Here is a 27,604-nt window from a genome sequence, read left to right on the forward strand (position 1 = left end):
TAAGAGTAACCACTAAAAGAACAGGAATAGAATGTACAACTTCCAAGCCACAGGGCATAAAAAAAAATCTCAATCGATCCAGAAACCAGGAAAGGAGAAAAAGAAGCAAAGAAAACACACAGAAAGAGATGCAAGAAATATACCCAAATTTATCAGGAATCACAGTAATTGAAAACAGATTAAATTCATCTATTAAAAGGCAGGTAGTATAAAATATACTAAAAATTGTGTATCAACTATTTTCAGGAGATATACATCATGCAAAATGACATTAAGAGGTTGAAAATCAGGGCACCTGGGTGGCTCAGTTGGTTAAGTGTCGGACTTCAGCTAAAGTCATGATTTCATAGTTTTATGAGTTTGAGTTCCGCATCGTGTTCTGTGCTGACAGCTCAGAGCCTGGAGCCTGCTTCGGATTCTGTCCCTCTCTCTTTGCCTCTCCCTTGCTTGTGCTGTTTCTCTCTGCCTCTCAAAAACAAGCTAAAAAACATAAAAAAAAAAAGGTTGAAAATCAAGGGATAGAGAGATATACTGGGAAAACGCTAATCAAAAGAAAGTCAACATAACAAAATATCAATAGCAGAAAAAGAATTTATGTCAGAAAGTACTATAAGGAAAAAAGATTCACCAACAAGTATAAAATAGTATCTCATAATAGTTTTATTTTTCACTTTATTAATTATGATACAAACAAAAATAAAACATTTTCCAGTAATAGTTTACTGAAAAATAAGGACTTTACTGGTTTGCTTTTTCAGTTCTTTACATTTTAGAGATTAATTTTTTTTATTGCAAACCTTTTCTACCCCTTTCCTAGGGTTGTTTTCTTAGTTTTATAGTTTCCTACTGTTCCAAAGTTTAATTTTTTTGTAATGGAATCTGTGGCTATTTTGTCATATCAATTTATTCAGCTTGCTGTTTTTTTCCTGAAGTATTTTAAAGTAAATTATAGGAAGCATTATACTCCATCATTAACACTTCCATATGCACCTCAAAAAAGAATCATTTTCTTACTAAGCAAGATACTTTCGCATCTAATATAACTAAATGAACAATAATAAATTTTTAGCATTTAATTTCTGGACTTCATCCAAATTTCTCTATGTATCTCCCAATTTCTATTGATATCTCTATGTGCTAACCAGGATCCAATCCAGGACTATGTGTTGCATTTCTTTTTTTAAGTCTTTTGGAATCTATCACAGTCCTTGTTTTAATAACACTGATCTGAGATCCTGGGCCAATGTCTTCTAACACATCCCACCTTCCATATTTCCTTTTTCCATCCTTGTGGTAATAGTAGCTTAATCCTTAATTTCTGTGAATTGGAAGTTAAATCTAAACCTGTGATTAGATTGAAAAAAGTTTTTGCAAGTAGGCTTCACGCCCAGCACAGAGGCCAATGCGGGGCTTAAACTCAAGATGCTGAGATCAAGATGTCAGGTGAGATCAAGCCCTGAGATCAAGACATGAGCTGAGATCAACAGTCAGATGCCCAACAGACTGAGCTGCCCAGATGCCCCTCAAGTTATTTTTTTAAACCAAACTGCATGTGAGATAATGTTGGTTACTTTGTGCTAAGATCACAGTGGAATATAGTCAATGATATTGTAGTAGGGTTGTAGGGTGACAGATGGTACAGTTGTGCTGAGCATAGCATATAGTATAAATTTGTTGAGTCACTATGTTTTACGCCTGAACTAATGTAACATTGTGTTAGCAATACTTCAGGGGGAAAAAAAAGATCACAGCAGGAGACATATAAAGTCTGGTAATTTCATTGCTGTTAATTCTTGGTAATTTCATTGCCAATCATTGCTAATTTCCTATGTTACTTTGAGTCATAAAATTTTCTTTTAAAAGTGGCGGAGGGGCACCTGGCTGACTCAGTCAGTAGAGTTGTGACTCTTGATTTCTGGACTGTGATTTTGAGCCCCATGTTTAGTGTAGAGATTACTTAAAAATAAAAAATATTTTTAAAAAATAAAAGTGGGGGAAGGGTGCCTGGGTGGCTTAGTCCATTAAGCGTCTGACTTTGGCTCAGATCATGATCTCACAGTTCGTGGGTTCGAGCCCCACATTGGGCTCTATGCTGACAGCTAGCTCATAGCCTGGAGCCTGCTTCGGATTCTGTGTCTCCCTCTCTCTCTGACCCTCCTCTGCTCACGCTCTCTCTGTCACTCAAAAATAAATTTAAAAAATTTTCTAAAAATACATAAAAGTGGGGTAATTTCATGTTGGGGCTTTACTCTTATTGCTGCCAGAAAAATAAAGATCTTCATCCCCCTGAAACTTACAGTGTTAAGTAAGATACAGATTTGCTTTTTTCTTCCAAGCAATGCAAACAGTGGTAGTGGGGGGAAAATGGTTACACAACTATTTACATTTGTCAAAAGTCATACAACTGTACTCTGGAAAGGGGAGAATTTTACTGTTTGTAAATTTTGCTTAAATAAACTGACTTTAAAAATAGGCTCTAATCTTTATTCATCTTTAAAATTACATTTAGTTTGTTGCATAAAGCAGTACTGTGTAATTTAAATCAGTTGTGTTCCATTAGTAATTTAAAATATGTATTATGATAACTGAGCTTTCACATTTCTTAGTACAGCAAGAGACTACTCATTGGATTTCCCCACTTAAATCCTTTGAGGTGAATTTTATAGTTTATGCATTAAGTTCTGTAATGATTGTCTTGGGATTGTGTGGAGGGCATTTCCTACATTTTTCTCGCTCAATAATCCAAAGTTTTTGGATTCTATAGAATTTTACTGTACGCCCTGGCATGGGATATCCCTCCATTAAGCTGGGTTCCAAAAAGCAACTTTCAGTCATTTTTGAGTAATTTCTTCCCCTTATTTTACTTTAAACTATTTTATCGTAGAAAATTAAAAAAAATTTTTACATACAAAAAGCTGTACATACTTTATACAACTTGATGACTTTGGAGGTAAGTATACACCAATGAAACTATCATCATAACCAATGCCATTGGTATATCCATTACCTCCAAAGTTTCCTCCCAACCTACTTATTTTTAACTTTAAATTTTTTATGTGATAAGAACACAACACAAGATCTACCCTCTCAGCAAATTTTATAGTATTATTATATAATAAAGTATTGTTAACTATTGACACTAATGGTCTCTCATTATTCATCTTGCATAACAGAATCTTTTTTTTTAATGTTTTTAATTTATTTTTGAGAGACAGATAAAGAGGCAGTGCAAGCAGGGGAGGGTCAGAGAGAGAGGGAGACACAATCTGAAGCAGGCTCCAGGCTCTGAGCTAGCTGTCAGCACAGAGCCCGAAAAGGGGCTCAAACCCACAAACCGTGAGATCATGACCTGAGCGAAGCCGGATGCTTAACCGACTGAGCCACCCAGGCGCCCCCAGAATCTCTTTAAAAGGTGTGTATTCTTGTGTCCATACTCATAGGAGTGAGTTTCCTTCACATCATATTTGCAACCATTTTGTAGTTTTGTTAACATAATTCGGCTTTTGGTCTACAACAGTTCTCAAACTATTGGTCTTTAACACCTCTCTACTGTCTTAAAAAGTACTGAGGACCCCAAAGAGCTTTTACGTGTTAAAACTATCGATACCTAATTGGAAATTAAAACTGAGATTTTAAGCACCACGCACACATTCTATTAGCCATCATTGCTATGGCTTCACTACACATCTCGCGAATAAAGGAGGGAAAGATCATGAAAAAGGCCAATAACGTCTTAATATTGTTAGAAAACGGTTTTGATATTAGAGGACACCGCAATCCTTTCCATTCCATGCGTCCCGGGATCACAGTTTGATAACTATTATCTGTCACAGGTGTTGGTCGTCCTCAGAGATAGCGCTTCAAAAGGCTGCAGCGCACTCAGCAAAAGGCCGAAATGCACAGCCACCTGGCAGAAAGCCCGACACCCAGCACTCTCTGCGAGAACTACTCCCGGAAGCCGGAGCTGCGCGCGCACCGCGAGCCTCCGACTTCCCGGCGTGCCCCTGGCCTGCGGCGTAAATGCACGCCGGTCGTGGCGGCCCACGTGATCCGCGGCGGGAATCTGTGAGTGGGCACGCTCGTGGGGCCCCTCGGTGTGTGGTGTGTGTCCGCCGCGCGCAGCCCCGGCCCGGCCCCCACCTCCGCTGTCGTTCGTCAGGCGGGAAGGAAGCGGGTGTGGGAGGAAGAGTTCAGCCAGAGGTTTCGCTCCTACCTGGAGCTTCCCGACGGGAGACTCGCGAGTCCTCCCGGCCCGTCGCTCGCCCTCTCGCGGCACCGCTAAATCCCGGTGGGCCGGGGCTCTAGGCCACTGGGGTTGAGAAAAGAAGCATTTGCAAACATGTCCCGGATCGAAAAGATGAGCATTCTGGGTGTGCGGAGTTTTGGAATAGAGGACAAAGATAAGCAAATTATCACTTTTTTCAGCCCCCTCACAATTTTGGTTGGACCCAATGGGGCGGGGAAGACGGTAAGTTCTCAGTAGCAGCCTTCAGTTTACGGGTCGCTACATCTTGCGAACCTGGAGGATAAAACGTTTGGAGAGCTCAGAACTATAAAGACTAGAGGCCAGGCGTCCCTGGGGCTTGGTGCCCCAGGCAATGCTTGGGTCTCTGGGTGGGGCCCCTGCCCCTGGGAGTGGCCTGGTGTGGGCTTCTGGCCCCAGCGACCTTAGGCGGGGACCAGACCCAGGCTCAGAAGGGTACCGAGGCTCCTTGGGTGGGCAGGATTTATTTGAGGATCCCAAAAGCCCGCGAGCGCTCAGCGACCTTAAATTCTTACCTGAAGCCTTTTTGTCTGCATTGATTTTTTTTTAACACTCCCCTTGCGCCCAAAGCATACCATTCACTTCCTGACACTTGTTCCATTATAGGAATTCCTTAAAAAGTTCTAAAATATAACCCTAGGGCTTTCTGAGAAGGGTTTCTAAGTGTGCCGCCGTCTAAGCATAATAAATGGGAAATACATGACAAAATGAAACGGATACCCTGAGGCCCGGTGTAGTTGAGAAACTGTTGTCAGGATGCCCTTACCTAGCCAAAACAACAACAACAAAAAACCATCGGAGGATTTACTTTGACTTTTTAAGGCTCACAGAATATTTAGAAATTTGTGATGGACACTGGCGTGGCATGCAGTTAGGGGAAAAGTATAGCCTGGAAGGGTGGCTTGAGAAAAAGGGCATTCTACCAGAGAAGACTAAATGAAGCAAAAAGCATCCAGAAAGAAGATTTAGAGTTGAACATTGAATGTCACACTCTTGTCTACTTTTGTTTATGTGAAAATGTTACTATTTAATGAATGACTGTTGTGTTCCTAGAATTGTATTAAGTGCTTTTCTTATGTAAGGGAAACTGAGGTTTATGAACGCCAGCTGTCTGATCACAGGTGTTTTGCTTCACCGTTAATTAGTTTGTGACTGGGCAAGAGTGGCCCAAATGATTTGCGCTTTAGTTTTCTCATTTATAAAATGGAGATATAGCGTTTTCTGCAGAGGCGCCTGGGTGGCTCAGTTGGTTAAGTGTCCGGCTTCGGCCCAGGTCAGATCTCACGGTTCGTGGGTTTGAGCCCTGCGTCGGGCTCTGTGCTGACAGCTCAGAGCCTGGAGCCTGCTTCACCTTCTGTGTCTCCTTCTCTCTCTGACCCTCCCCTATTTCCACTGTCTCTCTCTCTCTCAAAAATAAATAAAGAACATAAAACAGTTTTTTAAAAAAGTTTTCTGCAGCCTAGGATTAATGTGAAAATTACTGATTAATATATATAGAGGTGGTTAGTACAATACCTGGCACATTTATAAGGCCTGTGTAACTATTAGCCGTTTTTAAAAATTGAACTTAAAAAAATTTTTGGTTTTGTTGAAGTGTAACGGATACATGAAATTTTAAGATATTTAAAGCATATGTTAGGGTGACTTAATATACTGTACTTTGTGAAAGGGTCACTCCCATCGCATTATTTAACACATTTGTCACCCCCCCCCTTTTTTTTTTGTAAGAACATTTAAGTTCTACCCTCAGCATATTTTGGTAAATTATCAACTATGGTAACCATGTTTTACATTAGCCATTGTTACTAAATTAGTTTAAAGGGTTTAAATTGGAAATTGAGGACTTTTTAAAAACAATTTTTTATTTTATTTTTGTATACCTTCTTAATTAGTAGCTTTTCCATGAACATACAGCAGTTATTCTTTAACACCTAATCATATCTGTATTAGAGGCTTTATAATGTCAAATTTTATCTGGTCATATCTTTTATAGTTTTCCTAGTAAATAATATTTTTTAATTAACATCTTATGATAAACTTCTGTGGTTCTTTTATAACTCAGTGATATAATTTTCTATTTTTTTAGACCATTATTGAATGTCTAAAATATATTTGTACTGGAGATTTTCCTCCCGGAACCAAAGGAAATACGTTCGTTCATGATCCCAAGGTAATGATGCTAGTAAACTTAAATATCTTTAAAGTAAATTTTTGTAATTATCAAAGCAATAAGGCTATTGTAGAAAACCTGGCAATAGAAAACTATAAAGAGATAGAAAATTCTACACACAGTTTTAGCCAGCAGTGAAACCCACTGTTGACATTTTCATGTATTTTCCTCTCCTTTATGTAAAGACTTAGTTGAAGTTATACTCTAATTTTGTATTCTGTTGTTTTTTCCTCACTTAATATCATAAGGTCCCCGTCATTAAAAAATATATTAAATTCTCAATTTAGGTGTTGGGCATAGGGTTGCTTCTTCTAATCTTTACACTTCGTGTATGTCTGAAATATTTCCTACTTAAAGCATGTCACCTATTATGAACATTTTTAATAGTTGCATGATTTTCTTACAGTTAGATTGCTGTTAGTTTTTCATTAAAATGTGCCATAATTTAAATCTTTGTGTGTGAATATTTGTTTGAATTATGGTGTTTATCCCATTACTGTGTGTAAAGAACGTAGAAATTTCTATACTACATATTTTGGCCTGTAGGTTTTTCTTATGTATGTAGTGGTTTCATTCGCCTCTCTCAGTTATCTGCCATCCTCTCCCTTTATAGATCGTTGTATATTTCTCCCAGGTTTTTTTCTGTGTTTATACAAACACATCTGTGTGTATATATGTGTAAATACACTCAAACGTAAATATTTCAGTACACCAATAGCATTTTATTATGCTATTTTGCAAATCGAATATTTAGTGACACGCTGCAGATATGTTAATATATATACAGACTTTTCTTTGGTTCTAATTACTAAAACTAATTACTAATCCACTGAGTTTATATTGTGTAGTTTATTCACTTGGCCCCCTATTGGTGGTTATTTAAATTCTTTCCACTTTTGTATGACTAAAGGTGACTACTAATGAAAGTATAAACTTTTCTCTTAGAGATAGTAAAATCAGTACATTGAGCACTCTCTACAGTGATTGTTTCACACTTTCTCTCTTCATAAACCTGCAATGTACTCTCCTTAGTTGATGATCTTGGCCTGTAATTTGTTGAAAAAATGTAATTTATTGAAAAAAGGGATCAGATGGAAAGTACCTCATTTTCCGATCTTAAAATCTTCCAAACTGACCTTTATTTGTATTTATACTATTTTTTTCTTTTGTATTAAGGGTAAATTGTTTAGTTTTTTATCTGAATGTCAACCCACTCTTTTTGGAGGCTGAATCCAATCAGTCCCTTTTGTTAGCAAGCATTTTGCTTTTCAGTTACCTATCTTCTGAATTAGCAGTTTGTCCTTCTTTATAGGATCATTCCTATCAGCATGCTCTGGTAGCTCCAGTCTACTAACAAAACTCCCTTTATTCCAAATCACTTTCTGGCTACTACCTCTGTTCACATTTATAGCTAAATTTATAAGAGGTATATGTACTCATTGTCTTCAGTTCATTGCTTTTCATTTTTTCCTTAGCCTGTTCTGTTAAGATTTTCTTGGCTTCCTCGCCCCTTCAACCTCGCTAAAATTTCTACTCTAAGCTGCGAGTAATCTCCATGTTGCCAGACAAAGTGGTTATTTTCTAATTCTCAGTCACTTTCCAAAAGATTTAATAGAGCTTCTTAATTCTATTTTTAAAAAACATTGCTTTCTTGGCTTTTGTCGCACCATAATCTCATACCTCCTTTTTTCACTGGCCATGTCTTAGTCTCCTTTGCTGAGTGTATTTTTGCCAGATGCTTCTTGGGTGATCTTATTTATTCTTAGGACTTTAAGTATTTGTTACATGAAGATGATTTCCAATTTATATATCTAACCCAAATTTCTTTCCTAAACTGTAGAGATAGATAGATAGCTTGATAGATATAGATGGATACATTGTTTGGATGTTTAAAGTCATCTCATGAATATATTCAAAACAGAACTTGTGGTTCCCTGTTCTCTTGTTCCTTTTACATTCTCAAGCTTGGTGCTACCTCCATACATTCCAGTTTCATAAATGACATTTTCATCTACACATATGCTCATGCCAAAATCTATGTGTCATCCTTTGATTGATTCCTTCATCTTCCCCCTGTTGCCAGTTCATAAGCAGTTCTCACCTAATCCTCTCAAGTATATCCACAGATACTTACCTGGCAAGGGACATACCATAATCATGAAGTGGTTGTCACAGGATCAGGCTCAGCCATTACATTAAAAATATGTCCAGAATTTGTCCCTGTATTCCATCTTCATTCTTCCTCTTCTGGTCCAGGTCACCTTCCTCTTTCCTTTGAACTATATTAGTATTCTCCAAACTTGTTGTTCTGCCTTCATTCTTGAAGTTCTCTCTTTTCCACCTGAGCACCCAGGCGCTCCATAAACACTATAGGATTCAAACCATATGGGATAAATATGGGATAAAGCATATATATGGGATAGAGCGTTTGTAGATTGGTAGAAATGACTCTGGATAGAGGGGGGGAAATTGATGCAGGAGAGGGTATAATTTCAGAGTTAAATCCTTGAGTAGGCAAGTAGAGATAGGATCCATTCAGATTAATAGGAGTATGCACTGTTGATCCAGTGTAAGAGGATGATGGACAGAGTATGTAATTGTTCAAGTTAGTGGCGAGAGAATAAATCAATGGTCTTTTGATTGCATCTATATTCTCAGTGGAAAACAGAAGTGAAATTGTTATCTGAGGCTGGGAGAAGGGGTTGATTGAGGCTAGAAAAAGTGTAAGCTCAAAGCGTAAGTTGATTAGAGAAGTGTTAGAGGGTAGGTGACAGTGTCACTGGGTCACTTGAGGTTTGTGGGTGAAAGTTTATAAGGAGACTAGTTGTGTTTCTTCTGTCTAGTTCAGCGGCTCAATGGTAAGCACAAAGCAAGTTAGAAAGTTGGATTTAATCAAGCACTGAGTAAAGTTGGAAAGTAGGAATTAATCCATTGCTTGGTAAGTAGGGTGAAGAGAATAAGAAGCAACTTCCCCATTCCCTGCCTGTGGACATCTTACTCACCCTTCTCAGTCTCTGATAATCATTACCAGGTGGCCTCTTGTAGGGAGGGCTTCTCTAATCTACGATCTGAATTACCCCAGCACACTTTTACCTCCTTTGGATTCCCTCAACGTTTTCAGGCTCTGAAATTCCACGTTATGCCTTCCCCCATTGTGGATGCCCTCTTCCCCCTAAGCTGACTCATCCTTACTCATGGATGCCCTTTTCATCCTGCTTGAACTCTTATACCCTTGGATTCTTGAAACGCTCTGGCAGGCTGCTCATGTGAACACCCTTCTCAGCCTAAGTAGTTATCCTGTTCTAGACTGAGTTTCCATGGCCCCCTACCTTCAGCTGCCATGGACACATACATTCTTCTGCCTCATTGTTGGAAAATGTTTTTGTAACTAGATTGGAAAGGGAAGGGCTTACAGTATTTTTTGTTTTATGCTTTTGGATAGAAATTGTTCTAAAGTTAATATGTGTTTCTTCTGCCATAAATCTAGATCACTCTTTTTGACGATCCTCTTCCTCAGTAAGCTCACCAACAATACTGTGATTGAAATGCTTCAAGATACCCTTTCCTTAAATTCTACTTATTAATTTGATACTTGTCTAGTAGCTAAGTTCTAAAAGGGTAAATGCCATGAATAATGTTTATGTGTATTTGACCTACTGGTAGGAAATGTTGTAAACAAATTAACTCGTTTCTAGTACATAGATGGATAATTACTCTACTGTGGATTAAGAACTCAGCAACTGTTTGCTTGGGCTGAAATGATAGCATCAAGTCCCTGGGCTTTCAAAACTAAATATCAGTGTCTGGCCATTTTCTCACCGAGATGTTCAAATCCTGAGGCTACTAGTTGTTGTTTTTTTCTTTTATTAAGTTTTTCTGTTTAAGTATAGTTGACATACAATGTTATATTAGTTTCAAATGCACAACCTAGTGATTCTACAGTTCTGTGTGTTACACAGTGCTCACCACTATAATTGTAGTTAATAGCTGTCACCACACTAAAATGTTACTACAATATAATTGGCCTCATTCTCTATGCTGTACTTTTCATCTCTGTGACTTACATATAACTGGAAGTTTGTACCTTTTAATGCCTTTCATATATTTTACTAATTCCCCTACCTCCCTCTCCTCTGACAGCCACCAGTTCTCTATATTTTTGAGTTTGATTCTGTTTTCAAAATTTGTTTTGTTTTTTAGATTCCACATAGAGAAATGCTATGGTATTTGTCTTTTTGTGTCGGACTTTTTCACGTAGCGTAATACCCTCTAGGTCCATCCATGTTGTTGCAAATGACAAGATCTCATTCATTTTTATGGCTGAGTAATACTCCATCATATGTATATACCACATCTTTATCCATTCTTCTCTAGATGGACATTGGTTACTTTCATATCTTAGGTACTGTAAACAATGCTGCAATAAACATAGCTGTGCTTTATGTCTTTTCAAATTATGTTTTCATTTTTGGAGGGTAAATACCCAGTTGTGGAATTACTGGATCATAGAGTCTCTTTAATTTTAATATTTAAGGAGCCTCCATACTGTTTTCCACAATAGTTGCACCAATTTACTTTTCTACCAACAGTGCATGAGGTTCTGCTTTTCTCCTCATCCTCACCAATACTTAACTATTTCTTACCTTTTTGATAATAATTACTCAGACTAGCGTGCAGTGATAGCTCATGGTGATTTTGATTTGTGTTTCTTTGATGATTAGTGATACTGAGCATTTTTTTCATGTGTCTTTTGGCCATCTGTATGTCTCTGGGCAAATATCAGTGTATTCAGGTTCTCTGCCTATTTTTAATCCGATTGTTTGGAGGTTTTTTGGTGTTGAGATGTATGAGTCATTTATATATTTTGAATAGTAACCTCTTACCAGATACATCATTTGGAAATATCATCTCCCATTCAATAGGTTGCCTTTTTGGTTTTTTTATTAGTTTACTTGGATGTGCAAAAGCTTTTTATTTTAGTGTAATACCGTTAGTTTATTTCTGCTTTTTTCCCCCTTGCCTGAGGAGACATAGTAATAAATACGATGGTAGGGCTGATATTCACATGACTACTCTGTTTTCTTTTAGGAGTTTTATGGTTTTAGGCCTTATATTTAGGTCTTTAATCCATTTTATTTTTGTGTGTGGTAAAAGAAGGTGAGCTGGTTTCGTTCTTTTGTAAGTAGCTGTCCAGTTTTCCCAGCACCGTTTATTGAAGAGACTGTCTTTTCCCCCGTTGTATATTCTTGCCTCTTTTGTTATAGAATAATTGACCGTGTAAGCATGGGCTTATTTCTGGGCTCTCTCTTATGTTAACCTGTTTGATTATTGTAGCTTTGCAGTATTTCTTGCAATTTGGGATTGTGCTACCTCCAGCTTTGTTATTCTTTCCAAGATTGCTTCCACTCCTCAGGGTGTTCTGTGTGTGGTTCTAGACACATTTTAGGATTATTTGTTCTAGTTCTTTGAAAAATGCTGTTGATGTTTTGATAGGAATTGCATTGAATCTTTAGATTGCTTTAGGTAGTATCAGCATTTTAACAGTCCCTGAGCATAGCCATCTTTCCATTTGTGTCATCATGAATTTCTTTCATCATTGTCTTACAGTTCTTAGAGTATAGGTGTTTCACTTCCTTGGTTAAATTTATTCCTGGGTGTTTTATTCTTTTTGGTGCAGTTGTAAATAGAATTGTTCTCTTAATTTTTCTTTCTGTTATGTCATTATTAATGTATAGAAATGCAGTGGATTTCTGTATGTTAATTTTGAATCATGCCACTTCTGAGCAATCAGTCCAGCGACTTCTCTCTCGTGACCTCTACCTCCCATGCTGAAGCTCTTGTGTAGGCCGTCTTGTTTGTCCTGGATTACTTTCTTCCTCCTGTTTTGCCTCAGTCAGTTCAGTCTGTTTATTTTAAAGGCAAAGTGATTCACTTAAAATGCACATCTACTGCATGCCTTTCCTCTGGATTAAACCTCTCAGAGGCTTTTTATTGCCGTAAGTTCAAAGCCCTTAACATGTTTCAGATGGCTCTTAATTACCGGAACCATTTTCTGTCTTCACTCCCTTTCCCCTATGTTCTGTACCATACTTTGTGAAATTACTTTAGCTATTCAGTGACTCAGATCTTTTCACCTGGCTAACTCCGACCCATCTGTCAGTTCTCAATTTAAACATTCACTACCTTTAGAAGCCCTTCCTGGAATTCTCCTAGGTAGATTAGATGCCCTTACTTTGTGTTTCCAAAGTATGACGATGTTTAACACCGCTTTTTCTATTCTTCTGTTTAACCTAACATACTTCAAAGGAAAAAGTGTCTTCCTTTTTGAAACAAAACAGATGGAAACTACAAGTGCTTAATAAATTTGTGTTTAATTATTTGAATAATTTGGTGAACTAATACCAAAGTTAGGTTTATGCCAAAAGTTATTAAAAGACCAATAAAACATAGTAATTTTAAAAAATGCAGGATTCATGACTTATGGTTTTGGTTACAGTTGAGTAATAAGTATCATACTTGTGCTCCCAAGATAAACAACTATAAAACTGGAACAAAAAAGTTAAAGCAGCTGTTTTCAGACATTGGACAACAGATGGCACAGGGCTGTGATCTTTGAGAAAAGAGAAATATATGAGGTGACTACACATTCATTCCAGCTTTCTCCCTAGGGAAATTTTGTAAACTTTGGCACATAGAATTAGAACCAACAGAGAATAATAGTATTGCCAGGTAGATGAAACAAAGGTAGAAGTGTGTTTTTGCTCATGTGACTGTAAATTACAGAATAAGATACGGGAGGGGTTGCTGTGCAGAGGTGGGCACCAGAATTCTATGTTAAGAGACTATTGAATCTTTGGCAAGATACTAAGCTACACATGTCCAGGACAGGATTCAGTGAGGGCTAGCAGAGAATAATTACTGGGGTAGAGGAATGGGACTGTGAGCTGAATGCATGTTCTAGAGGTTACACACTGCTGGGTGACATTTGAATTGTGATATGCCAGAGTAGGGAGGCCTTATGGAACTCCCCAACTTTCTTTTGAGACCTCGGAATGGCCATCAGTATCTCCCTGTTTTGTGGGAAATATTGATGAGATATCAAATCAACAACTTAGTCTCATGTGGTTCACGGGGGGGCGGAGGGGGAAGTTTTATATACTGTATTTCTGCTTTTCTTTAAGTGTGTCTGTGTCTTAAAAATTATTTTGGGAAACACTTGGGATACTTAAGAAGCTAAAATTTATTTATTTGAAAAACCCACACACCTGTTGTCCTAATGCTGAATACCAGAGGTAGAAAATAAACAGTTTTAGTAAATCAGTTAAAGAATGTTCTTGGGATGCCTGGCTACCTTAATTGGTTGTTTGACTCTTGATTTTGGCTCAGGTCATGATCTCATGGTTGTGGGATTAACCCTCTCATCAGCTCTGCACTGGACATGGAGCCTGCTTGGGATTCTCCCTCTCTCTCTCCGTCTACCTCCCTCTCCCCTTCCCTCTCCCCTCACCCTGCTGGCACACATGCACTCTAACTGCTACCCTTCAAAAATTAAAAAACAGTGTTCTTTTCCTCTTGTATATTGAATAGCATGTAAAAATGACACTAATTTTAGATGTTTACGTTTTTCTTTTTCTCATTTTTCGTTAAGACTGCTTGTGTCTTTTCTTTCAGAACTAACATTCTGATGCTCATTAAGGTATAATCTTTCCCTGTTTACCTTTAAAGGTTGCTCAAGAAACAGATGTTAGAGCCCAGATTCGTCTGCAGTTTCGTGACGTAAATGGAGAACTTATAGCTGTGCAGCGATCTATGGCATGTACTCAGAAAAGCAAAAAGACAGAGTTTAAAACCCTGGAAGGAGTCATTACTAGAACAAAGTAGGTGTTTATTTTATATTTGAATATCTGTTCATTTTCTCTCATTTAGATTCATAAGATTTTGGGTTTTTCCCCATAACTTTATTTTAGAGCAGCATATTACTTTTTTTAAACAGACTTTATTTTTTAGAGCAATTTCAGGTTCTCAGCAAAACTAAGCAGATAGAGTTTCTCTATATTCCTTGACCCTACACATGTATAGCTTCATCTACTATGAACAGTTATTGTTGGATCTCTTTATCAGTTAAATAGAATGATCCAATCAAAGATTTAGTGATAATGCTGCATTCCTTTGAGTAATTTATGAACAGTTGCTCAATTGAAGGTGTTCGATCTCTCAAATATAGATTGAATAAATGGAAAATGCTAGTATCGTGTGTAGGAATGGGTGAGATGAGAAAACTGAGAAAACTAAGGAAACTACAAACTGTTACCCTTTGAACTGTCACCTTTATTAGAGGCACATTATCATCTTCAATGGGTTTGGATTTGGGGATTAGCCTGCCCTGGTTTCAAGGCTTTATCCTTGTTGAACAAATTACTTAACTATCACCTTACTCCTCTCTTTTAATTGTTTATTTACTTGTTTAGCTAGTTAAATAATTCCTTTAAATTCTAATGTTTAGCACCTATTATGTGCTAGAAGCAGTGTATTAGCTACTAGCTTCTCAAGCAGTTTGGTTTCCTTGGCATTTTAATATACTCAGGTTGATTTCATTCCACACACATTACTCTCTTCTCCATTTTCCCCTTTACAGTCAGTCTTCTCAGAAGAGTTGTTGATAATTACTGTCTCTGTTTCTGTTTTTCATCCACTCCTCTTCTAGCCCCATTCCTTTACTGACTGAAACAGCTCCAACTGAGGTCAGAAATATCCTCTGTGGTAGTTACGATAATGATATTGCTTTACTCAATAGATTTCACTGAAATCCTGTATTTTTTTCATTTGTAAAATAGGGATGCATTATTATTATATATATCTTAGGAGGATTGAGCTAATGCATATAAAATGAGAGTGAGCTCATGTATTAATTTTCTATGACTACATAACAAACCAAAAACTCAGTGGCTTAAAACAACAGACATATTATCTTACACTTCTGAAATTTAGGAATCCAAGTTGGGTTTCACTGGGTTAAAATCAAGGTGGTGGCAGGGCTTTGTTCCTTTCTGAAGGCTCTATGCAAAATCTGTTTCTGCATCCTTTCTGGGTCTTTTACTGTCCATCCACAAAATTTGACTCATGGCCCTCCATCTTCAAAATCAGCAATAGCAGGCAGAGTTCTCATAGTACATCACTCTGACATCCTCTTCTGCCTCTGTCTCCCACTCTAGGACCCTTGTGATAGTGTTGGCCCCACCCAGATAATCCAAGGAGGGTCATCTCTTTACTCAGGGTCCAGATGATAAAGCAACCTTAACTCCATCTGTAGTCTTCATTCCCTTTTGCCTTGTAGCTTGACACACTCAAAAATTCCAGGGGTTAGAATATAAATATCTTTGAAGGGCCATTATTCGGTGTACTGTAACTCCGTCAATGGTAGCTATCAGTAACTTCTTGAAGATCTTTTTCTAGACTTGCATGGTATGACACTGTTCTCTTTCTCCTTCACAGCCACATCCTACCCAGCTAATAAAGGTAGGAGTTCCACAGGCCCAGTCCTAGATCCCCTCCTATTTTTGTTCTATATTCTCTTCTTAGATAATCTCATTCATACTCTTTACTCAAATTACTGTCTATTCATAGGTGACTGACAGATTTAGGTTTCCAGACCCATGTACCCAACTGTCTGTCTCATTTTTATCAGCCCTTCCAAAGATACCTCAGATGCAACATGTTCAAAACCAAGCTCATGAGTCTTTCCTGTTGACCCGTCTTAAAAGATCTCCCACTATGTGATCCTCTTGCAGTGCTCCTCATTGCAACGAATGGTACTCCAATCCATCCAGTGACACAAATGAACACCCTCTCTATATCTTGAAACCTCCTTGCTCTCTATATTTAGTTCATTACCGGGTCCTATGGATTTAGTAACCTAAATGTCTGTTGAGTCCATTTCTTTTCCTTCAGTGCAATGACCATTCTAGTTTAGGCTACCGGCTACCATAATTTTTCGCTGGTCTAATGTGATAACCTTCTGGTCTGTGTCCATTTTGTCCCCACATAAAACATTCTCTGTATTCAGGGTACTGTTTTTAAAATATGTATTGGAATATATAAATAACAGTAAAGACATACTGTGTCTACTCTCCTAATCTAGCTATTAACAGATACTGCACAGAAGATATAAAGAAAATGTTGAATTTGTCCTTCTCATGAAAGATACTGAGAGATCTCTTGAATTCCAAAGGCAGAGAAGCTCTTGGCCTTCAGTGTAGTGATAATAGGGAACCCATTTAAAAGACCCTAAGACACTTCTCTCTAGTGGATTGCTTTGTCAGTGTGACCTTAGAAGTTGAGGTCTACTGATTACGAATCCTTGTTGAATTTGTTTAGATGGGCATCCCTAAAGTTTGCCTTTATTCTTCTTTTACAGTGTGTCTTACTGAACAATCCCTATCTAAACACTGCAGTCTTTAGATGATTTTGCTTAAGCACCATTGTCTGTCTGCTGTGAATCATCCTGTTTTATTTTATTTTTGTAAAGTCTCTTAGTTTTCTTATTTTTAAGTTCTGGGGTTAAAAGGTAGTTTGTATTTCACTACTTACTGTCTGTAAATATTTTAAATTAATATATTTAAAAATCCAAACATGTAAACTGATTAGTGCTGGCATCTTTCCCTCTCCCTGTTTTTACATACTTTTTCATTATTGAACTGTGGAATCCTTAAGAGTTAAACTTTTTACCATAAGAAAGCTATTGTAACAGGGTGGATGATGGCACATTTTTTTTTTTTACAAGTACAACATAAAGGATTAATTAAGCAGTTAGAATAGGTACAACAGAAGGGTTTGTTTGTTTTTTTACATAAATTCTTAATTTTTGTTTTCTGTAGGCATGGTGAGAAGGTCAGTCTCAGCTCTAAGTGTGCAGAAATTGACCGAGAGATGATAAGTTCTCTTGGGGTGTCCAAGTCTGTGCTAAATAATGTCATTTTTTGTCACCAAGAAGACTCTAATTGGCCTTTAAGTGAAGGAAAGGCTCTGAAGCAAAAATTTGATGAGATCTTTTCAGCAACAAGGTTTGTAACCTTTAGTGAGACTTTCTAGCCCATTAAGTTATTGAGCCATGGTTGCAATTTGGATGTTTCTTTTTTAAAAGATAAAAAGTTTTAAAAGTAAAAAAGTCATCAATTATTACCTGTTATCCAATAGCAACCGGTGGGCATATTTTCCTTCTGTTTTCTTTCTGTGCATTTTTATTTACCTGCTTGATAGTTTAAATGTAATGTTTTCATTTATCATTATATCATAAGCTTTTCCTAAGTTATTAAAAACTCTAAGTATAAACTTAACAACTATGTTATATTCCATTGTTGGAACCTACTGTAATTTACTTGGAAAGAAGTTTGATTTTTATTTGATATCTTCAAAGGTACATTAAAGCTTTGGAAACACTGCGGCAGGTACGTCAGACACAAGGTCAGAAAGTAAAAGAATGTCAAACAGAATTAAAATATTTGAAGCAAAACAAGGAAAAAGCTTGTGAGATACGTGACCAGATTACTAATAAGGAAGCTCAGTTAAAATCATCAAAGGAAATTGTCAAATCCTATGAGAATGAACTTGATCCATTGAAGGTAATTTGATTTCTTTTGTAAGAAGGTCACCTTTTATGATGGTAGCGCTCACCCCTAAAGCACTTTTATATAAATTTGAATGGTGTATATATTTCTTGAAAAAATTGTCAGATACTACATAATGTTAATATCTTAAATCTGTATTAAATAGTTAGTCTTGAAGTTGCTCAAAGAGCTTGGATTTGAGAGTAAACAAATTTGTACCATCCTAGTAAGCTACTAGTATAGATCTTAAATATCAGTGTAATGACCCAACCTTACACTTCTGTATTCTTAAGGAGATTTTTTTTAATTGACATATCTTTCCAGGGAATTTTTATAATTTGTAAGGTTTTTTCCGACATTGTACAAAATTTGGAATTGAGGCATATGTTTGCAAATAAGTACAGCTTTCTAAACTCCTGTGGTCTATAAGATAGGCCTTAAGGAAATTTCATTCATTTAATTCATAAATACTTATTGTGCATTTCTTGTGTGTGAGGGCATTCAGTATATACTGTGCTTGGGGCTATAGGTAGTAGGAGAACTGCAATGGTGTCCTTGTCCTTAAAGTGTTTGTTTCTAGGCTAAGTAAGAGTATTCTTGAAAGTGGCTATTTTCTAGATTTTTCATAGTGGAAGATTCTTTTTAACCATTTACAAGTTACTAATTTGGGCTTTTAAATTCATCTATAAATACTGATAGAGATTTTTTTTTTTTACTTGTTTAATGTTTAAAAATTTTTCCTCTGGTGCTCATCATGGCAAGTACTCCTTAATCCCCATCGTCTTTTTCATGCATCCTCCAACCCACCTCCCCTCTGGTTAACTCTCAGTTGTTCTCTGTAATTAAAAGTCTGTCTGTCTCTTTTTTTCCCTTGTTTTGTTAAATTTCACATAGAGTGAGATCATATGGTATTTGTCTTTCTCTGACTTTTTCCACTTAGCATTATACTTTCTATCTCCATCCATGTCATTGCAAGTGGCAAGGTTATATTATTTTTTTATGGCTGAATAATACCCCACTGTGTATATACACTGCATCTTTATCAGTCAGTGGATACTTAGTATGCTTTCATATCTTGGGGGTTATAAATAATGCTGCTATAAACATAGGGGTACATGTGTCCCCTCAAATTAGTGTTCTTGAATTCTTTCTATAAATAACCAGTAGTGCAATTTTTGGATCATAAGATAGTTCTGTTTTTAGCTTTTTGAGGAACCTCCATACTGTTTGCCACGGTGGCTGCACCAGTTTGCATTCCCACCAGCAGTATACAGGGGTTCCTTTTACTCCACGCCTTCGCCAGCAACTTGTGATTTTAGCCATTCTGACAAATATGAGGTGATGCCTCATTGTAGTTTTGATTTGCATTTCTCTGATGATAAGTGATGTTGAGCATCTTTTGATGTGTCTGTTAGCCATCTGGATTTCTTCCTTGGAAAAAGACATTTGGATTATTTATTTTTTGGTTATGAGTTGTATCAGCTCTTTATGTTTTGGATATTAACCCTTTATCGGATATGTCATTTGCAGATATCTTCTCCCATTCCATAGATTGCCTTTTAGTTTTAATTGCTTCCTTCACTGTGTAGAAGCTTTTTATTTTGATGTAATCCCCGTAGTTTATTTTTGCTTTGTTTCCCTTGCCTCAGAGGACCTATATGGAGAAAAGTTGCTATGGTTGATGTCTGAGTAATGACTGTGCTCTTCTTCTAGGATTTTTATGGTTTCAGGTCTCACATTTAGGTCTTCAATCCATTTTGAGTTTATTTTTGTGTATGGTGTAAGAAAGTGGTCCCGTTTCATTCTTCTGCATATGCCTGGCCAGTTTTCCCAGTACCCATTTGTTGAAGGGATAGGCTTTTTCCCATTGGATATTCTTTCCTGCTTTTTTGAAGATTGACAATATAATTGTGGGTTTATTTCTGGATTTTCTATTCTGTTTTATTGATCTATGTGTCTGCCTTTATGGCAGTACTATACTATTTTGATCACCAAAGCTTTGTAATGTAACTTGAGCTCTAGAACTGTGATGCCTCCAGCTTTGCTTTTTCAAGATGGCTGTGGCTATTTGGAATTTTTTGTGGTTCCTTTCATATTTTAGGATTGTTTATAACAGTTTAATGAAAAATGCTGTTGGTATTTTGATAGGGATTGCTATAAATCTGTAGATTGCTTAGAATAGTATGGACTTTTCAACAATATTTTTTATTCCAATCCATCAGCATGGAATTCTTTCCAGTTCTTTGTGTCATCTTGAGTGTCTTTCATCAGTACTTTATAGTTTTCAGAATACAGGTCTTTCACCTCTTTGGTTGGGTTTATGACTAGGTGTCGTCTTATTTTTGGTGCAATTATAAATGGGATTTTGTTCTTATTTTCTCTTTTTGCTACTAGATAATTGATGTATAGAATTACAGTTGATTTGAGGACATTTGGGTGGCTCATTCGGTCAAGTGTCTTTTTTTTTTTTTTTTAACATTTATTTATTTTTGAGAGACAGAGAGAGAGAGACAGTCCGAGTAGGGGAGGGGCAGAGAGAGAGGGAGACACAGAATCCAAAGCCGGCTCCAGGCTCTGAGCTGTCAGCACAGAGCCCGACGCGGGGCTCAAACCCACAAACATGAGATCATGACCTGAGCTGAAGTCAGAGGCTTAACCGACTGAGCCATCCAGGCGCCCCAACATAAGCTTTAATTGGAACCATAGCCCAAACAATTTCATACGAGGTTATATTAGCGATTATTCTCCTATCAATATAGTTAATAAATGGGTCCTTCACACTAGCCACACTAATAACTACCCAGGAACACATATGACTAATCCTTCCTGCGTAACCCCTAGCCATAGTATGATTCATCTTGACATTAGCAGCAACCAGTTGAGCTCCATTTGATCTGGAGAAGGAGGATCAGAACTTGTTTCTGGATTCAATGTTGAATGTGCATCAAGTCCCTTTGCCCTATTTTTTTAGTGGAATATTCTAACATCATAATCGATATTCTACAACAACTTCCTAATTCCCAATATACTGGAACAGTTTTTATCTTCTTTAAGAGCAACCTGGTTAGAAAGGTGACAGGCACACGTAAGGCAGAAAATGATAAGACCTGTAGGAGGTCTGAGGAATAAGAAAGAGAATTTCTGTCTGAAATGGCCAGAGAAGATTACATAAGACTGAATTGGGGGTTTAATTTATTGGCTGTAAACGAGTAAGTAATTAGAGATGTAGGGACAGTAAAAAGCAAGCTGTTTTTGAACACTATCAGGAAATCCATAGTTGAAATGGAGCTTTTGTATAGGAAAGAATGTCAAGGTGGCAAAGAAGTAATACCTGGTCTTTACTTAGTGGTTTAGGATTATGACCAAGGCTGTAGCAAATGGTAAGGTGTTTGTATTGTTTCTTTATTTGTGTTTAACTTTGACTAGTTCTCCATGGGTTTAATTTTACTCTCTGTATCCTCATAGCCTAGTCCAGTGCCTGGCAATAGTAGGTAATTTAGTAAATAATTATTAAGTGGTTGATGTCAAAGTTGGGTGTTTTTTTTTTTCTTGTTTGTTTTAGTTCTGACATACAGGGTTTCTCCCCTTCATGGAACTAAATGTAAAGTTTAGATCAGATCACCTTCCCAGGAGCCATCCAGAAGATAGCTTCATTTCAGTACTGCATTCATGCTTTCTCATTTTTATAGATTCGCTCCATCTTGAGGAATTCTCTTATAAACTATTTTATCCTCATCCCCACCACATTTTATCCTGACGTTGGCCCACTTAGGCCTATTTTCCTTTCTTGTCTTCTGTGGAAATTGCTTGACAGATTTGTTTTCAAGTTCAAAAACACCCTCTGGCCTGCTTATTTATTCTTTTACACAGAAGTACATTGTTCTTATATACCTGATGACCCAACTTCCTTGTTCTTTTGTCTCATTTCACACTAACATGTAAACTTTAAATACTCTGCTATATTAGTTGTTGTCTTTATCTTTGTCTTAGCTTCTTTTACTAGGTGGTGTGCTCTGGGAATAGAGCCTGGGTTTTGTGTTCTGGGGACTGAACAGAAGGACAGATGTCATAACACTGTAAACTTCCCTGGAATTAAATTTTAAACAACCACAAATTCTTGGGGTCCCTGGGTGGCTCAGTCAGTTAAGTGTCCAAGTTGGGCTCAGGTTGTGATCTTGCGGTTTATGGGTTCAAGCCCCTTGTCAAACTCTCTGCTGACAGCTCTAACTTGGAGCCTGATTCAGATTCTGTGTCTCCCTCTCTCTCTGTCCCTTCCCTGTTCACACTTTTCTTGTCTGTCTGTCTCTCCCAAAAATAAACATTAAAAAAATAATAAAATAAAAACAACTACAGATTTCAAAGAAGGCATTTCCAGAATCTGGTGGACTGGCTGGATTTAAGGAATGAAGCTTGCTGGAATTGTCACAATGGATCTAAACCCAAATTAAGTTAATGTCACCAAGAGGCAGTAATACAAGCCAAGAAGTTTCTGAGTAGAGTACCAAAGCTGAGATGTTAGTATCTAGTGCTTTTAAGAATCAATCCAGTTCTTTTTGTTAAATTCAAAAGATATTTTCTGGACACAGAATTTTTTTCATAGGTGATATGAGTGATCCATTCATTGAGGGTCTGCTATATGCCAGTCACTGATCGCAGTGCTTTAAAATGCCTTATGTGAACCCCATAGTAATTCGTGAGGTTTTATAGGCAAGAAAACTGAGGCACAGATGTTCACATTGCAGTTAGGGTCGGGTATGGAACCAGGATTAGAGTCTAAACCTCTCTGAATCCTAAGCCTATGCTTTTTTAAAAACAGATTTACTGAAGTGTAATTTACATATGTCAGTCTTTTTTATTTTAGCATTTAGTACGTGCATGGTAATATCTCTGAGTGTTTTTTTAAAAAATTATGGTTTTATTTTGCATTTTCCTAATGTTTATGGATTTGTGTCTTTTTAAGTGTCTTTTTAATGTTTATTTGCCATCTGAGTACCTTCTTTGGCCAAGTGTCTATTCAGGTATTTTGCCTGTTTTGAATGGGATTTTTGTCTTATTACTTGGCTGTGAGAGTTCTTTTGTATTCTGGATACAAGCCCTTATATGTGTTTTGCAAATACTGTATTTTATTAACTGCTTTTCCAAGGACAGTAGTTTTTAAATGCGATGAAGTTCAGTTTATCAGTATTTATCTTATAGTTTTTTTGTTTCATATATAGGAAATCTTTGACCCCAAATTGCACAGATTTTCTTTTGTGTTTTCTTCTTGAAGTTGTGTAGTTTGAGGTCTTAGATTTATGTTCCATTTCAGGTTAATTTTTGAATATGGTGCAAAGTAAGGTTGAGATTTACCTTGTTCCAGCACCCAGAGCCTACAGTGTTAACTATTAATACCACCCTGCCTCCAGTCTTACCTCCCATCATTAAGTATGTGCCTTCATGCACATAGAGTCCTCCAAGTCTCCTACTTAGCAAGTACTTTCACAGGGTTAAAGTGAATGAATAGCATCTTGTACAATGTCTTCAATATAGTTGCCATTCAGTGTTAGCTATGAATTATTATTGCTAATATTACTCATTCTTCCATTTAGCTAACATTCTAAACATCAATTTTGTGGTGGAAGGTGGGATACATTAGTGAACAAAGTTCCTGTTTTTATGGTGATAACATGCTACTCATTAATCTACAAATCACCAGATAAAATACTACTGTACTTTTATTAAATGACATTAAAGTTGAGGGTGCTTTTAGGTGCAACAGCGTAAACTTAAAGTTGATATCTCAGCACTTTAATGTTATGTTTAAAAAAATTAGGCTCTAAAAATATCTTACAAGATGAATAGGTTAGCCTTGGACTTGTACACACAAAAGTTAGAAGAGTATCCCCAGCATCAGTCCAGGGAGAGAACGCACGGAACCTGGTTACACCTACTCCTAGGAGATTAGGCAACCAGCTGTTCTTGGAAGCAGGCCAGTGAGGTCATTTATCACACTCACTTGTTCACAATTCTCTGTGCTTGAACAGACTTTGAATCAAAGCATAGTTTTCCATGTAAATTTTGCCTTCAGACTCTGAATGCACTGGTGACTCACCATGAGTTTCTAGCCCAATCACTAATTCTGTTTATTTTTTAAATAAAGAGTTAGCCTGTTAAAGATGAAGTTTTAATAATGTGCTTTACATAATCTGACTCTGCCCAATGAATGAATGAATGAATGAATGAATGACTTTTATTGGAGGTGTTGAGGGCAGGGCATTTTACTGGTTCTTTTTACTAGCTCTGTGGAGTTGGACAAGTTACTTGATGTCTCTGCTCCTCAGTTTCTCTATGCCTTCTATAATTTATAGCACTGCTAGCATTAAGTGAGAGAGAGATCACTTTTACTAAGTACCTAGCCCAGGACATCTTATTTCTTTTCATCCATTTACATTATAAACTAGTGAAATTTATGTATTTACTTATTTTCAGAATCGTCTAAAAGAAATTGAACAAAATCTTTCTAAAATAATGAGGCTTGACAATGAAATTAAAGCCTTGGATAGCCGAAAAAAGCAGATGGAAAAAGATAATAGTGAACTGGAACAGAAGATGGAAAAGGTTTGTCGTGGTAGAATATTCTCCAAAATTTTGAGATTATTTAATGAAGCTCATTTGAATCCATTGTGCCAGTCATATTTTGGAAAAAATACAAATTTTGATGTTTGTGTTATTTCCAGGTATATGTTAAAAAGAAGGATATTGAGGGGGTGCTTGGGTGGCTCAGTCTGTTAAGCATCTGACTTTGGCTTAGGTCATGATCTTGTGGTTCGTGGGTTCAAGCCCCATGACAGGCACTGTGCAGACAGCTCAGAGCCTAGAGTCTGCTTCCGATTCTGTGTCTCCCTCTCTCTGTCTGCTGCTCCCCAGCTTGTGTGCTCACTCTCTCTCTCTCTTGAAAATAGATAAACATTAAAAAAAACTTTTTTAAGGACATTGAATAAGTTTTAGTTCATATTTTATACTTTAGATAATAGCTTCTTTTATTTATTCATTAAAGCTCTTTATTTTGATTCTACACAGGTTTTTCAAGGGACTGATGAGCAGTTAAATGATTTATATCACAATCACCAGAGGACAGTAAGGGAGAAAGAAAGGAGGCTGATAGACTGCCAGCGCGAACTGGAAAAGTTAAATAAAGAATCAAGACTTCTCAATCAGGAAAAGTCAGAACTGCTTGTTGAACAGGGTAGGACAAAATGTTAATTTGGTTTCTTTTCCTGTTACAATATTAAACATTTTTCTGCATGAATATTGAATCTCCAGGAAATTATGCTAACTGAAAAAAGCCAATCTCAAAAGAGTATATATAGCGTATTTCCACTTACATAGCATTTTTGAAGTGTCAAATTTTTATTTTTTATTTTATTTTTTTGTTTTTAAACTTTTTAATTTGAGAGACAGAGCAAGTAGGGGAGGGGCAGGGAGAGAGAGGGAAAGAGAATCCCAAGCAGCTCCACACTGTTGGCACAGAGCCCAATGTGGGGCTTGATCCCATGTACTAGGAGATCATGATCTGAGTTGAGATCAAGAGGTGGACACTTAACTGGCTGAGCCATACGAGCACCCCTAGTATTATTATTTTTTTAAGTTTATTTATTTTGAGAGAGAGAAAGCGTGCATATGAGCAGGGTATGGGCTGAGAGAGAGAGAGAGAAAGAGAATCCCAAGCAGGCTCTACCCTCAGTGTGGAGCCCAACACAGAGTTTGATCTCATGACTGTGAGATTGTGACCTGAGCCGAAATCAGGAGTCAGTCACTTAACCTACTGAGCTACCTAGGCTCCCCCAAATGTCAAAATTTTAGAAGTAGAAGACAGATTAGTGATTGCCAGAGTTCCTGAGTAGGAGAAGGGGCAGGAGGAAGGTTAGTATCTTTGTGGTTATAAAAGTACAAGAGGGATTATTGTGGTATTGGAGATATTTGTTACGTTCACTGTCTTGGTGGCAGTGTGAACTTACACAGTTAATTATATAGAAGTTAATACACACAAATAGATAAAAGTAACACTGGGGAAATCTGAATAAAGCTGGATGGATTGTGTCAGTATCCTGACTGTGAAATAGTAGTATAGTATTGCAAATTATTATTAAAGAAAACATTTCTTTCTACTCACAACAATTCTGACACCAGTGTGTGGGATTTTCCACACCAAGCAATTCTCCAGTTCTTGGTTGACAAGATTTCATTCTGACACTAATTGTCTGGAATTAGTGCATTCCCCAACAAGTCCCAAAAGACTGCCTCCCTAACTCAGATTCTGGTTGCAAATCCCAAGTTGCCTGTCACATAATTTTGATCAGCTGGCTATAAATTAGGTGTCTCCACAACTCCTTTCTGAGGTCCAATAATTTTCTATAATGGTTCATAGAACTTAGGGAAACACTTAGTATTACCAGTTCATTATAAAGGATACCACTCCGGAACAGTCAAATGGAAGAGATGCATAAGGCAGGGTATGGGGGAGGGGCCTTCAGCTTCCATGCCCTCTGTGTGTACAGCACTCACACATGAACAGGCACCTTAATATGTTTGCCAACCTGAAAGCTCTCTGAATGCTGTCATTTAGGGTTTAAATGGAAGGTGCATTATATAGGCATGGTTGAATATATCATTTTAGTCACTGGTGATTGAACTCAATCTTAAGCTGCTCTCCAGAGTTGGGGATAGGGATACTCAAAGTTCCTACTCTCTAATCACATAGTAGGCTCCTTTGACAACCAGTTCCTATCCTCTAAGAGTCACCTCATTGGAATAAACTCAGGTATGACTGAATAGGATTTGGAATGAATAATAAAAGATGCTCCTTTCACCTGTATCACTCAGAAATTCTATAAGTGCTTAGGTTCTTCGTGCCAGGAACCAGGGACAGTGACTAAATATGTATTCCTTTTATATACTTATACACACACACACACACACACGCACATACATTTTTTTAGGGTGCCTGGGTGGCTCAGTTGGTTGAGAGTCTGGCTTCGGCTCAGGTCATGGTCTCGTGGTTCGTGGGTTCGAGCCCCGTGTCAGACTCTGTGCTGACAGCTAGCTCAGAGCCTGGAGCCTGTCTTCAGAGTCTGTGTCTCCCTCTCTCTCTCTGACCCTCCCCTGCTCACGCTGTCTGTCTGTCTGTCTGTCTGTCTGTCTGTCTCTCTCTCTCTCTCTCTCTCTCCTCTCTCTGAAAAATAAATTTTAAAAAACAAATGAACAAAAAACATTAAAATGTTTATTTACTTTCAAGAGAGAGAAAGAGCACATACAAGCTGAGGAAGGACAGAGAGACTGAGAGGGAGACATAGAATCCAAATCAGGCTCCAGGCTCTGAGCTGTCAGCATAGTGCTCAGTGCAGGGCTTGAACCCACAAACCACGAAATCATGTCCTGAGCCAAAATCAGACACTTACCCAACTGAGCTACCCAGGTGCCCCCAAGTATGTGGTGCTTCTTATGTCACAATACCATAGTTACCAATAGCGGAACTGAGCAAAGGATAGAAGATATTTTGCTGTGTGTGTTTTTTTTTAAATAACTGCA

At 37.4% G+C, this 27,604-nt stretch overlaps 1 protein-coding gene across 2 annotated transcripts in view; it reads left to right on the forward strand.

Annotated features, from left to right (window-relative positions):
- The first annotated feature begins 3,967 nt into the window (after positions 1–3,967).
- The window catches only part of RAD50 (RAD50 double strand break repair protein), a 79,891-nt gene continuing 56,254 nt past the window's right edge, over positions 3,968–27,604 (forward strand). Inside the window, exons 1-7 of one of the 2 annotated variants that reach the window (XM_029941882.1) lie at positions 3,968–4,065; positions 6,351–6,434; positions 14,160–14,311; positions 17,309–17,494; positions 17,848–18,052; positions 24,506–24,634; positions 25,097–25,262. In XM_029941882.1, the coding sequence (XP_029797742.1) occupies positions 4,021–4,065; positions 6,351–6,434; positions 14,160–14,311; positions 17,309–17,494; positions 17,848–18,052; positions 24,506–24,634; positions 25,097–25,262 (967 nt within the window). In that variant the 5' untranslated portion in view covers positions 3,968–4,020. Of the gene's footprint in view, positions 4,469–6,350; positions 6,435–14,159; positions 14,312–17,308; positions 17,495–17,847; positions 18,053–24,505; positions 24,635–25,096; positions 25,263–27,604 lie in introns of both variants that reach the window. The other variant, XM_029941881.1, reaches the window with a different exon arrangement.

This window comes from Suricata suricatta, chromosome 6, assembly GCF_006229205.1.
Source record: "Suricata suricatta isolate VVHF042 chromosome 6, meerkat_22Aug2017_6uvM2_HiC, whole genome shotgun sequence".
Taxonomy (NCBI): Eukaryota; Metazoa; Chordata; class Mammalia; order Carnivora; family Herpestidae; genus Suricata; species Suricata suricatta.